We start from the raw sequence: 14,248 nt of genomic DNA on the forward strand, positions 1-14,248 counted from the left end.
CCAAAAAAAAAAAAAAAGACTGGTGAGTGGACTGGCCCATAAGGGGAGGTTCTACAATGAGGCAGCCACTTCAGACGGCTACATTTTAGGAGCAATAACAAGCATCCCCCCAAATATCTCTGTAGTGGCCACCTCAATTTATATTCTGAATGCTACTATCATCAATGTTCCCTCATGCCGCTGGCAGGAAGACCATGGCGCACAGGTTTTAACTCGCCGCCAGTAATGAAAAACTCCATGGCCATGGGTGCTGCTGAATGATGTACTGGCAGGGTTTCCATTCCCCGCCAGAAATGAAAAAACTCTGCGGTCACAGGCACTGCAGAATGACATGTTAGTAAGGTTCCTACACCTATCCAGCAATGGAAAGATCCCGCAGCACTAATAAAGTACTGGCGGGGTTCCCACTCCCCAGCAAAACTGGAAAGATCCCACAGCCGCAAATGCTACTGGATAATGTGTTAGTTGGGTTCTAAGACCCCCACCAGTATAAGAAAAGACCCCGTGGCCACGCATGCCACTGGATGACATGCTGCCAGGATTATGAGTCCCTACTAGCAATGAAAAGACCTCACAGCAGCAGGTACCACTGTGTAATGTCCCCTTGACCGCTTACCTCGCAGGGTATCCCTGGGTCCCAGGACTGACCTAGCAGGACCCCCCTAGGGCAGACTCTGTCGGTTCTCATGTTCTTGGAACCTGGTGCCTCCACCTGGGGAAGAAGGTGTTAATGGGTGGGATTTCCCTCCCTCTACCCCAGGAAACAAATGGGACTGTGAACAAGGCTGGAGTATGTACAATATATATACACAGGTATATTAGATTATACAAGCATATACATTTCTACATAACTATGTAGATGGCTATTAGAATGTTAAACAGCACATTTATCTATTCATGGTTAATAGTCTCAGTCTACACAACTATATACATTTCTACAAAGTAGCAAGAACATTTAGTATTTGGCAATTTGGGGTTGTTGGCCCCCACAGTATACCACCAAATAGAACAGAAGGGACCTCTTGTGTTACACTTACTTAAGTATTATTAACCTCCCCCTTTATTCCAAGTCTCTCCCATGTGAAAAAATGCAACTGGGCTGGTGGACAATTTTGGCCTGGGGGGTGGGGGTGTCCACTGTATCTTAACCATCTCCTTCTGCTCTGCTGAAAGATCTGTGCCAACGCTGGGGTCCATGCCCTCCTGGGGGATCCAACTCTGCCTCCCAGACTGTTGCTGGGGCCCACGCCCTCCTGGGGGACCCAACTCTGCCTCCCAGTCTGCCACTGTGGTTCATGCCCTCCTGGGGGACCTGACTCCATCTCCCGGACTGCCACTGGGGTCCCCTTGCTCAAGGGGGACCACTTGATCTTCAGATCTGCCGCTGGGGTCATGTCACTCAAGGGGGGTGGGACCATTCCACTTCCAAGCCTGCTGCTGTCCTTGTTCTCCTCCCTCGGTAGGAAGGTTTTCCCTGGCTTGGGTTTACAGTTCCACTAGGCTCGTGGCTGTTTTAGTGTTAAGTGGTTCTGGCCCTCCGCAGTCTCATTTTTCAGTGATTTTAGCTCCGCTAAGCTTATGGCTGTTACCCAGCCTGGATAAGTTACCTTCTCTCAGCCTGACTTTTGTTTTATCTGATGTCTGACCCTGTATGGTTCACCTCTCAGCCAAAAGGCCAAGACCCAGGCAGGACCTCAGAGAGAGATCATGTACATGCCCCTCTATCTTGCCTGGCCATCCCCCTGTTAGTCAGGGTGAAAATAGGTTTGCTTTCTAGGACTGTTTTCCAGTACATTTCTCTCATAAATCCCTTTCCCAGTCATTGTTCTATAATTTAGGAGTTTGAATCCTCTGATTTGTTTTGTAATATATCCTACAAAATTACCAGCAGTTCAGGAGGCTGTGATATGCAAATCCCCTACCTTAATCTGCGACTCATCTATTCAATGGTCAGTAAGCGGTTTGACGATCTTTTCAATTTCCTGGGCTGGTGACTCAAGTTACATAGTTGCATTGTCCTACTTTTTCTTCTCTGCTGAGGTTCATTTAAATTATAGTCTGCTCAAACCTCTGTCTCTTGTGAGGGGGGTTTCAACTGGATGACGTGCTAGCGGTGTTCCCACTCCTGCCAGCAGGAAGACAACCCCTCAGTGGACATTATCCTGGTGTGGCAGAGACTGAAGAAGAGAGGGTGAGGCTGTGTGTATGTGTGTGAATGTGTGAGTGAGTGAGAGAGAGAGAGCGACCCTGTATGTGTGTGTGTGAGAAAGGAAGCCTATGTGTATATATATGTGAGAGAAATGCAGTTTGCTTGTATGTGTGTGTATGAGAGAGAGGCAACTTGCTTTTGTATGTGAGAGGCAGCTTGCATATGTGTTTAAGAGGCAGAATGTGTGAAAGGCAGCTTGTGTCAATGTATGAGAGGCAGCTTGTGTGTGTGCCAGAGAGAGGCAGCTTGCTTATGAGCGTGTAGACGTGTGAGAGAGGTAGTTTGCATGTATGTGTGAGAGGTAGCTTGCGTGTGTGTGAGAAATAGAGTGAGCCTACATGTGTATGCACATGTGAGAGAGCCTTTATGCATGTGTATGAAAGAGCCTGTATGTCTATATGTGTGCATGTGTGAGAAAGCACGTGTTTGTGTGTAAATATGTATGTATGAGAGAGAAAGCCTGTGTGTATATTTGTGAGACAGCCTGTGTGTGCGTGTGAGAACCTTTGTGTTTGCATATGTTTGAGAATGCCTATGTGTATGTATATATGAGAAACTGTGTGTGTGTGTGTGTGTGTGTGTGTATGAGAGAGAGATTGTTGATAAAGTTTGTGTATGCCCCCTGCTCCCCCCAACTCTTCCAATCCATGACAATCTCAGAGTGAATGGAAATCAAAAGATCCAAGGTATGGAGAGTGGGGAATTTTTTTCTTATTAGTTTTAATAACTGGGTGTTATTTGATGTGACCTTTTTGAAAATTTTATTGAGTTTTTAAAAACTTTTTGAATTTATTTATTAAATGATGTTCTATTTGTCAACTGTTTTTGAAATATTTCTCCTTTCTATAGTTTTACTATTATGATTGATATATATTTCATGATTTTAGTATTGTTTTATGAGGAATGATTATGTTTCTGTTTTTCTACTGTTGCATTACATATAGTTTGGCTTCTTGTGGTTTCCAATTCAGAATTTGTCTGCAAGTTTCTATATTTACTTTACAGTGTTTTTATTCTGCATTTGAGGAGAATCTGCTGTGTTCTGTATGTATGTCCAAGGTGAAGTATTCTGCTAGCATATAGTTTCTGTGTGGTGATCTATAGCAGATTGGCTTGTTCTGTTTTCTAATAGGAGGTATATTGATATTTTAGGGCCTTCTAATATTTGCAAGGTTGTTACTGTTTGAGTGAATGGTATTTAGTGCTGTTTTGGTATGGTAGGTTTACCAAATTGTAATTATAATTCAGTTTACACATTTATTTATTTATTTTATTTTATTTATCGAGTTTTATATACCGTCGTTCGGTTTCGCCATCACAACAGTTTACAAAGTTTCAATGTTTAACAGAGTTTCCAAAGATTCATGTGATTGTCAACATAAATATTGTAGGCTTTATAAACGTAGATCGTATTTCAAACTATGCGGTTTCAGTTATGTTTGTATTACGTGCTTGCATTGGTTCTACATGTTTGCATAGGTCCAGTAGGAGTGAAGTAATATCTGAGAGTCATTGGGTACTTTGGTAGGCTTTGGTAAACAATCAGGTTTTTAGTTCTTTTTTGAAGGTTTTTAAATTTTGCTGTGTTCTAAGTTCGGTTGGGAGGGCGTTCCAGAGTTTGGGACTTCCTAGGGACATGGCTGTCTTCCGAGTTGAGGTAAGTTGTTTGGAACGAGTAGGTGGAATCTTTAATAGACCTTTGTTAGCCGAGCGGAGGTTTCTGTTTGGGGAGTGTATGTACTTAGATGTACTTAGCCAGTTTTTTTGTTTTTCATATATTATTTTGTGTAATATGGATAGTATTTTGTATTCTATCTTGAATTTTATTGGGAGCCAGTGCAGTGAAATAAGTGTAGGAGTAATGTGATCGTGTTTTTTAGTTCCAGTGAGTATTCTGGCAGCTCTATTTTGGAGTATTTGGAGTGGTTGAATGGTGGTGAGAGGTAAGTTGTCTAGCAGGGAGTTGCAATAGTCCAGGTTGGAGAAGATGAGTAGTTGGAGGACTGTTCTGATGTTGTTGGTGGATAGGAAAGGTTTTAGACGGCATAGGGTAAGGAGTTTGGTTAAACAATGTAAATTGTACATTGTTTAACCATTTCTATCCTCTCTTCTCTTTTTCCTTCTCCAAGTTTGGCCTCCATTGTTAAATGTAACTGTACCTTCTGTCACCTCAGTTCTGGTTCTATGTTTTTAAGTTCTATGTATTTATTGCACCCCCGTTCTATGTAAACCAGCAAGATATGTTTTCATGATTGCCGGTATATAAAAACTCTAAATAAATAAATAAATAAAATAAATAAAATATCCGTCTTTGATTTTAGAAGTGATGTGGTTCTTGAAGGATAGTTCATTGTCAATTATGACTCCTAGGTTGCGGGCATGAGTGACAGGTGAGACTGCAGCATTTTGGTTCATTAAGTTGAGAGGTTGTAGTTGAGGAGTGTTGTTCTTTCTGTCCAGTATGATTATTTCTGTCTTATCATGTTCGAAGTTTAGGATGAGTTTCATGTTGGTTAGTAGTTGTTTTATTTTGGTGAGGTAAGTGGCTGTTTTTTTGTAGGTGTCTTCCAGAGTGTTGTGTATCGGGATTAATATTTGTATATCATCCGCATATATGAAGTGGGTCAGTTTAAGATTTGAGAGGAAGTAGCATTTCAGGAGCAGATAAATGTTGAAGTGTTGCAGATAGGGCAGAGCCTTGGGGAACCGGTGTCAAGGTTTATTTTCTTTGAGAGGGTGTCACTGATCGACACTTGGTAGATTCTTTGTGATAGATAGCATGATAACCATTGTAGGGTTTTTTCTTTTGCACCAATTTCGGAGAGACGGTCAATCATGATTGAGTTGAGTGTCGAAGGCTGCTGATAGGTCAAGTAGGACTAAAAGGTAGCTGTGTCCTTTTTCAAAGCCTTTGAGCACAGTGTAGTTTAAAGATAGGTGTAGTGACTCAGTGTTCAGGTGTTTCCTGAAACCAAATTGCGTGGGGAGTAGAATGTTGTTTTCTTCCAGGTGGTCGCTGAGTTGGGAGTGGACAATTTTTTCGATAATTTTGGGAATGAATGGTAGGTTTGATATGGGTCGGTAGTTTAGTGGGTTTTCTGGATCAAGGTTGTCTTTTTCAGAATTTTAGACAGTTGGGATAGTTTCCTTCTGTGAGGGATAGGTTTACAATGTCGGTTAACGTTTTGGTTATTGATGGTTCGATGGCTTTGATCATCGGTATGGGTATGCAATCGATAGGGTGTTTAGCTGGGTTCATTTTTTTGATGATCGTTGGATTTCCAATGAAGATGCTGTATCAAAGTTGGGCCAGATTGTTGTTTAATTGATTTGTATTTTCGGGTCTTGCGTGTTGTTGTTGAGGTTGTTATTTATGAGGTTTTTTTATATTTTCGTTAAAGAAATCTGCAAAATCGTTGCTTGTGATCTTGGAGATTGATGATATCTGGTCATTGGCTTTCTAAGGGCCAAGCCCTCATCAAATGCACTTTACAACAGGCCTAATACCATAAGGGTTCAAAATGCCTTTTTTGCAGTGTTTTCTATTTGGCATGATAGCTGTGGATGTAAAAATAATATACATGTTGTTGTGATATTTTTACCTCAGAAGGTTATGAGTGTCTTTCATGTAAAAAATTTTTATAAATGCGTAGTTTTTAATTATGTAGGGGGCTGGCTAGGAGGAATGGGATGCAAGGAAATAAAGTTCTTCAAGTGTGCCACATACTGGAGGACAAATGTTCAGGAAATGGAGGCAGGTCTTAGGGTTCCTGGCAGTGTGTGGCATGGTTGCCAGCTTCCTAGATATCTTATCATATCTGCCACTCCTCTGGAAAATCTGACTTAAATTGTGTTCGACAGTTCACCCCCCCCCCCCCCCACCAGCCTCCACCCTATTCCCTGATCCAAAAGGTGGAGCACCTTCATGGCTGTGACACCCCCCCCCCCACCTTACCTGAGGCTGGGGGGGAGATGGCTCCTTAATTAAATATACAGCGGATTACAATCAAGATGGAACATGATCATGTAGGTAACAGAGAAAGAAAAATAAAAACTAATCACAAGACAAATCACCTGCAAGCATAGTACCCTTTCAACTAATACTAAGACTAAGGGATACTCCATAAAACTAGAGGTAGCAGATTTAAAATCAATGCACAATCAAGCTGGATCTGAGTTTTGGACAAGTTCCTGGAGGAAAAGACCATAAATCATTATCAGCCAGGTGGACTCGAGAAAAACCACTGCTTACCCCTGGGAGTGAACAACAAGAAATGGATCTACACTTTGGGATCTGCCAGGTACTTATAAACTGGATTGGCCATTGTCGGAGACAAGACGATGGCCTCAATGGACTTTTGGTGTGAACCAGCATGCACATCTTGGGGCAGATTTTCAAAGGCTATGTGTGCGTAACATACGCGCGTAACCCGAGAAAATCTGCCCCTGCGTGCGCCGAGCCTATTTTGCATGAGCACCCGTTTAACACGCGACGATATTGCCTCAGCTTGTTGGGGTACCTTAAATCCAAAGAAATAAATATGGAAAAAGGATGAGTAAGACCAATTGACATTTGTAATATTTTGTACAAGAAAAAATGTTATATTTGTGCTGTAGTTCTAGAGGCTGCTCTACAAAGTTTGTAAAGGCTGATGTAATTGTACTAATAAAAATAATAAAAGGAAAATGACATTTGAAATACAGTCTCACCTCCACTGCATGCTCGGCATTGCCCTCACTCCTTTATGACCAGCAGTGCATATGAACTAGGAGTATTTCTTCCACAAAGATCTCTCTCTCCTTTTCCTAAACCTAAAGCTTTCTAAGGTAGCACCCGAGGGGAGCCCCGATGGCTTTCCCCGTTCCCTCCAAGGCCGCTCCGAAATTGGAGCGGCCTTGGAGGGAACTTTTTTTCCAGCACCCCCACCTTCCCCTCCCTTCCCCTATCTAACCCACCCCCCATCCCTAACTAAATCCCCCCCCCCCCACCTTTGCTGCAAAAGTTACGCCTGCTGGCCAGCTGCCAACACACCATGCCCCGGCACAGGCCGCTGTGCCGGAGCACTCGACCCGCCCCCGGACCACCGCCTCACCCCCGGACTGCCGCCATGCACGTAAGTCCCTGGGTTTGCAAAAAGGGACAGGCTAGGGCATGGCGGCAGTCCGGGGGTGAGGCGGTGGTCCGGGGGCGGGTCGAGTGCTCCGGCACAGCGGCCTGTGCCGGGGCATGGTGGGTTGGCAGCTGGCCAGCAGGCGTAACTTTTGCAGCAAAGGTGGGGGGGGGGGGATTTAGTTAGGGATGGGGGGTGGGTTAGATAGGGGAAGGGAGGGGAAGGTGGGGGTGCTGGAAAAAAAGTTCCCTCCAAGGCCGCTCCAATTTCGGAGCGGCCTTGGAGGGAACGGGGAAAGCCATCGGGGCTCCCCTCGGGTGCTACCTTAGAAAGCTTTAGGTTTAGGAAAAGGAGAGAGAGATCTTTGTGGAAGAAATACTCCTAGTTCATATGCACTGCTGGTCATAAAGGAGTGAGGGCAATGCCGAGCATGCAGTGGAGGTGAGACTGTATTTCAAATGTCATTTTCCTTTTATTATTTTTATTAGTACAATTACATCAGCCTTTACAAACTTTGTAGAGCAGCCTCTAGAACTACAGCACAAATATAACATTTTTTCTTGTACAAAATATTACAAATGTCAATTGGTCTTACTCATCCTTTTTCCATATTTATTTCTTAGGTACCCCAACAGGCTGAGGCAATATCGTCGCGTGTTAAACGGGTGCTCATGATTGCATGCCCGCTCTCTTAATGCGCACTGATCCACCTCTCCTGGGCGCCTGATTTAATATTTAATATTTAAATGGGCTGCTGAGGTAAAAAGGAGGCACCAGGAAAAATTGTGAGTCCCTAGTGACTCCTCGGCATCGGGCGCCCAGTAGAAGTGGCTGTCAGCGCGGGTTAGGAAAATGGACGCTCAGTTTTACAAGCGTTCATTTTCCTAACTTGTGCAATCAGATGGCCACGTCAGCAGGGAACGTGAACAGCTTGATGTTTGATCTTGAGACTTTAGGGTCATATTTTCCAAATACTGAAATTCTCATTTAATCAATCCCAAGAAATACTCATTTAAAAATATTTGCCAAATTTTTAACTGCAACATTATATTTAATGAGTACTGCAGTATCTTTACAAGGATTACTACAACTTTAAGGAGTGTCCTGATATCATCTGATGAAGTGGACTCTGTCCTCGAAAGCTCATGCCTCAATAAATTGGTTAATCTACGCGGTGCCACTTGTCTCTTCTTGCCATTTATGCAGGTGCATAGGCTGCCATATTTGATTGCACATATACAAACAAGCCAAGGTTTTAGGGTGCGCCTATGAAATGATGCCTGTGAGAACTGTTTTACAAGGGATTCCATTTTAGAGACAGAAAACAACACTGAAAAAAGAAAGCTGGTTCATCCGGCTCACCTGATCTGCTGCTGGGCTCGGTGTTGCTGCTAACCGAGGTTTGGCACCTAGTTTTACAACATCAGCAAATGACACCCCTGTCTTCGCCCCAAGGCCTGGAATGAGAAGCATGGTTTTCTGATCAATGCATGCACACACACATACAACAACAACAACAACCCAGAATGATGGATTTGCTTTGACTTGCAGGCAAATTAATTCATTCTATTGATCCTTCCTGGTCAGATCAGTATTCAGAAGTGAAGGATAAATGAGGAGATCGTATGCTAAATTCCAATGCACAGGTCTGTGAAATAAGGCAGCCTGAGATTCTGTCAATCATTAAATCTGCCCTCCAGAGAAAAAGCCATGTATGGCTTCAGCACTGCAAGTCCAATAAGGCCAGTAGCCATTTGTGGCAAGGCAAGCACTGACAATACAGCAGATACGGAACAAGAAGGGATACAGGATTAACCAAACAAGCATGGAGTAATAAAGTAAAGCCACAAAGCTGAAGAAATTAAATATGCTAACATTGTAATTATAAATCAAAACAAAGTTATGATCCATATCAGATGCCTTAGTTATTTTGCGTGAGAGCTAATTTTAGCTAAGGTTACCATATGCCCTGGATTATTAAGGGACCGGACCCAATTTGTAGGCAGCGTCCTCAGCTGCTTTCCTTCTTTAACAGCTTTCCTAAACAATTCAGAAGCTCATCCTGTAAATCATTTTCAAGCCAGCCCTCTGGCGACCACTGAGAAGAGAGGTCCTGTCTCCCAAGTAGGACACTGCTGTAAACCATCCATTGTTTCCTTAATTGAAAGCAAACCTCATCTGCCCCACACCCTGCTATGTTTGTTCAGTCACTGGTGCATTGCTGCCAAGGCCAAGGCCCCTAGTGTCCTGCAATTCTACAGCTGTGATAACTGCTGCAGAGCTCATCCTCCTTCACTGAATCTAGCCTTGGCCCTGGAATCACAGGAAATGGCCCAGTCGCCTAATATTGTTCCCCTGGGCTTCCTCATCTCCCTCTGCTCCAGTTCACTGCCGCCACTCTGGGCAGCTCGGACTCCTTTCCTTTGCTCCTTCTGCTTTCAGTCACTTCAAGCTACTGCTGGGATTAGCAGAGGGGAGAGAAAGTGGGGTTTTAGTTTCTGGGTTCCCAGGCTCTAATTTTAACCACTGAGAAAAGCTCTCTGCTGAGATCCAGCTGAACTGTGGGATTTTGGCCCAATCCTTATATCTGGCCTGTGGTATCTTATATGCTGAAGAAAGTATTCAAAATACTGAAAATTATTCTTTTTTTTTTTTTTTGCCTCTATGAAACTCAATTGCCTTCTGCAAATAATATGGACAGCTCAAGTTTGCATGGCTGACTACAAGGAGATCAGGGTAGAAGTGGGGGAAATGACAACTAGTTATGCCACAACTACTGCATCCCTATCCCCCTACCACTAAAATCACACAGAACCTAGGGAAAATATAGCAAAAATTATATTACTAAATTTTATATACAGCTAACAAGAGGAGCGGAACCACTTGATTACATGTATAATTTAAATAAAATCCAATGCAATTTCTAAAATCATACATTATATAAATTAACTGAGAGACCAGATACAGCCCAAGGCAGTGACTCTTAACTTGGGCCTCACGCGGTCAGTTTGATTTTCAGGATAATTGCAATGAATTATGCATGAGATACATGTGCATACAATGGAGAAAGTACATGCCAATGTATCTCATGCATATTGCCTGTGGAGATCCTGAAAGCCCAAATGGATGGGAATCTCTCCAGGACCAGTTTCAGATCCACTGCTTTAGGCTATACCTGGTTTCTCAGTTGATTCATTCATAGGGACTTTCATTTTCAGTTTTTATTTTATTTTTCTCAGGAATTTATTGGTGTTTATTACAACAAGAACAAAAATTATATTTACTTGGAAAAATGGTGAGTCATAATTTTCCACTGATTTCTCCTGTTTTGGTTCTTGTTAGAACATGAGAACATATGACATGACAAATTGTGTCAGACCAAGAGTCCATCATGCCCAGCATCCTGTTTCCAACAGTGGCCAATCCAAGTCACAAGTACTTGGCAAGTACCCAAATATTAAGGGGCAGATTTTCAAAGGGGTACGTGCGTAAGATACACACTTACCCCCCAAAAACCTGCCCCAAGCTCCCTCTGTGCGCGCCGAGCCTATGTTGAATAGGCTCGGCGGCGCGCACAAGCCCCGGGATGAGCATAAGTCCCGGGGCTTTCCTGGGGGATGCGTTGCGGCCAGCGCGTCATCCGGGGGCGTTCCGGGGGCAGGGCCACAGGTGTGCTTCCAGCACGGGGGCGTTTCGGTGGCGTGGCCGATGCCTCCGAAACTGCTCCCGGGCCGGGGAATCGCACGCTGGCCGGCGCAGGCGTAACTTTTATAATAAAGGTAGGGGGGTTTAGATAGGGCTGGGGGTGGGTTAGGTAGGGGAAGGTGGGGGAGGTGGAAAGAAAGTTCCCTCCGAGGCCGCTCTGATTTCGGAGCAGCCTCGGAGGGAACGGAGGCAGGCTGCGCGGCTCGGCGCACACAGGCTGCCGATTTTGCGCAGCCTTACACACACCGACCCCGAATTTTAAAAGATCTATTAAAATCCGGTGTACTCTTGTTTGCGCCGGTTGCGTGAACAAAAGTACATGCGCGTGTACTTTTTAAAAATCTGCCCCTAAATAGATCAAGCTACTATCCCTTATTGATTAATAGCAGTTTATGGACTTCTCCTCTAGGAACTTATCCAAACCTTTTTTAAACCCAGTCACACTAACTGCCGTAATTATATCCTCTGTCAATGATTTCCAGATCTTAATTATGCATTGAGTGAAAAAGAACTTTCTCCAATTTGTTTTAAATGAGCTACTTGCTAACTTCATGGAGTGCCCCCTAGTCCTTTTATTGTCGGAGAGTAAATAACCTGTTCAAGTCCTTTCATGATTTTGTAGACCTCTATCATATCCCCCCTCAGCCCTAACCTCTTTAGCTTTTCCATCCCCTTTATCATTTTGGTCACTCTTCTTTGTACTTTCTCCAGTGCAACTATATCTTTTTTGAGATGCGGCGACCAGAATTGCAAACAGTATTCAAGGTGCAGTCTCACCATGGAGCGATACAGAGGCATTATGACATCCGTTTTATTCGCCATTCCCTTCCTAATAATTCCTAACATTGTTTGCTTTTTTGACTGCTGCAGCACACTGAGCTGACGATTTCAATGTATTATCCACCATGATGCCTAGATCTCTTTCCTGGATGGTAACTCCTAATATGGAGCCTAACATCGTGTAACTATGGCATGGGTTAATTTTCCCTATATGCATCCTCTTGCACTTGTCCACATTAAACTTCATTTGCCATTTGGACGCCCAATCTTCCAGCCTCACAAGGCCATCCTGCAGTTTATCACAATCTGCTTGAGATTTAACTACTCTGCATAATTTTGTGTCATCCGCAAATTTGATCACCTCACTCGTCATACCCCTGGTATGACGAGTGAGGTGGTCCAAGTACTGGTCCAAGTACAGATCCCTGAGGCACTCCACTGCTTACCTTTTTCCACTGAGAAAACAGACCATTTAATCCTACTCTGTTTCCTGTCTTCTAACCAGTTTGTAATCCACAAAAGGACACGCCTCCTATCCCATCCCAGTTCCTTGCAATGCTATTTTCCACACTGCTTCTTCTTTAGCACTAATGAGCCTCAAGAGGTGCTTCCATGGCTTGCTCGAAAACAGGTCTATGCAGATCTGGAGTCCAGTGTCTATGCAGATCTGGAGTCCAGGCCTGCTAGAGGAGCACTTCTTGACTTGGCACAGAGGGAGCTGGAGGATACCCTGCTCTGAGGGGAGGAAAGGCTCCATCTGCTGACCAACTTGCAGGCTGCCCCATCTTACATGTCTGGTTCTGCTGGAATCTAGGTGATATCCTCCCACAATAACAGTTGACGGAGTTGTGGTCAAGTCCTAGGCATTAGTAACAAATGTCATTGCAGTCTGTAATGCACATCTTAAGGCCACAGCCACAATCCTTGAAGGTACTGAGCATGGCCTTCTTGGAAACAGACATCTCAAAAATGCCTTTTTCCTTTTTCCGATTAGCACTGAATATGTGCTGTTGAGGGGTAGAGAGGCAAAAAAATAAAAAACTGAAAATAGACTGTGTAAACAGAAAGATGACAAACTAACAGGGATGTGCATCGGATGCCCGATAGTTTGCGCTTTTGGGTTCGTGTGGCCGCGGGAAAATCTCGTTTTCCCGCGGATCGCCATTTTTTTTTTAGTAAAAAATTGTTTTTCGGCTTAGTGCTCGCTAACGGGAGTTAGCGTGCACTAACAAAAGTAACAAAAAGTAACAAAAAATAACAAATAAATGGTTTTCACAAAAATCTTGGGGGAAAAGTGTTCGTTTCTCATTTTACCCGATATATAATGAATTAAGAAATATCATATGATATTTCTATTCGTTATAAAAATGATTCACATCCCTACAAACTAAGACAGAGGAAAAAAAAGACCAAGGGTCTCACAAGGCACTGCATGCCCAGAAACTCCCGCACATGCTAAGTACTAAAACTTTACTGAGCGACAGAGATAGAGCCATTCATTGCCGTCAGATGACATCATCCATGTGTTATGGATAATTCAGTTCTGCTTGTTGATGAAGAACAATGGACAACCAGTTCCTCCTGTATCAGCATTCTTTAGTCACTTGACAAGTGTCTGGCATAGCTGTGCTTTCAGCTTCTACTAGCTAGAGAGCTGAATCTCCTGCCACCAAATCTGTTTTGGGGTTTTTTTTAAACTATATAATTCGGCCATATAATGGAGTACAAGTTATCACACTGACTAAACTATTGTGGCAGAATTAAAAAAAAAATAAACTCAAGTATAAAGAAAAATACAGGAAGCCTGCATAGCAGGCAATAATTGGAATTATTTAATGTCTGGTAATAACAACCCCATAACTCCTATGAGCCAAACTCTACTGATCAGGTACTTATATGAGGCCCACATTACAATTATAGTTGCAGGTTTGTTATAAATTGCAGACAATCATATATAATTCATAATTAGTTGACAAACTTGTTAGCTCTTTTGTACAGTGCTGTTGATATCTCTGGCTATATGAGATGAGACACTGTCACACTTTCCTTTTGTTTGGGGGGTTTTTTTCATGCAATATTTGTTTTTCTTTATCAGAAGCATCCAGAACGTGCTGATTTCACCATGCAGTATAAATAAATAATCTAATTCAAGCTTTCTTGGCATCCATCTCCAATATTGCTGAAACTCACATGCTAGAAAAAGTTAAACTTGGCTAAACAGACTTTTCAAAGAAAAAAAATACCATTCTACGTAGATAACTCTGTCCAAATTTGAATCAAGGCCCCAAATACAGGTTCTTCAAAAAGACAGATATGAAAAATTCTAAGCTCTGACAGTTTCTCCCTCTGTACAAAATCATTTTTTGAAGGGGAGCAGATATTAAATAGCAAATAAGTGAACTTGACAAAATTTGAGCCAATTATATAAATTCCTATATTTTCA

The 14,248-nt window shown here is 43.0% G+C and overlaps 1 protein-coding gene across 5 annotated transcripts in view; it reads right to left on the reverse strand.

The window, feature by feature from the left end:
* The window catches only part of XYLB (xylulokinase), a 326,783-nt gene that overhangs the window by 25,621 nt on the left and 286,914 nt on the right, over positions 1 to 14,248 (reverse strand). For all 5 annotated transcript variants that reach the window (XM_029588417.1, XM_029588418.1, XM_029588419.1 and 2 more), the window contains one exon: positions 8,683 to 8,777. In XM_029588417.1, coding sequence (XP_029444277.1) covers positions 8,683 to 8,777 — 95 coding nt within the window. The remainder of the gene's footprint in view (positions 1 to 8,682; positions 8,778 to 14,248) is intronic.

Source organism: Rhinatrema bivittatum, chromosome 2, assembly GCF_901001135.1.
Source record: "Rhinatrema bivittatum chromosome 2, aRhiBiv1.1, whole genome shotgun sequence".
Lineage (NCBI taxonomy): Eukaryota > Metazoa > Chordata > Amphibia > Gymnophiona > Rhinatrematidae > Rhinatrema > Rhinatrema bivittatum.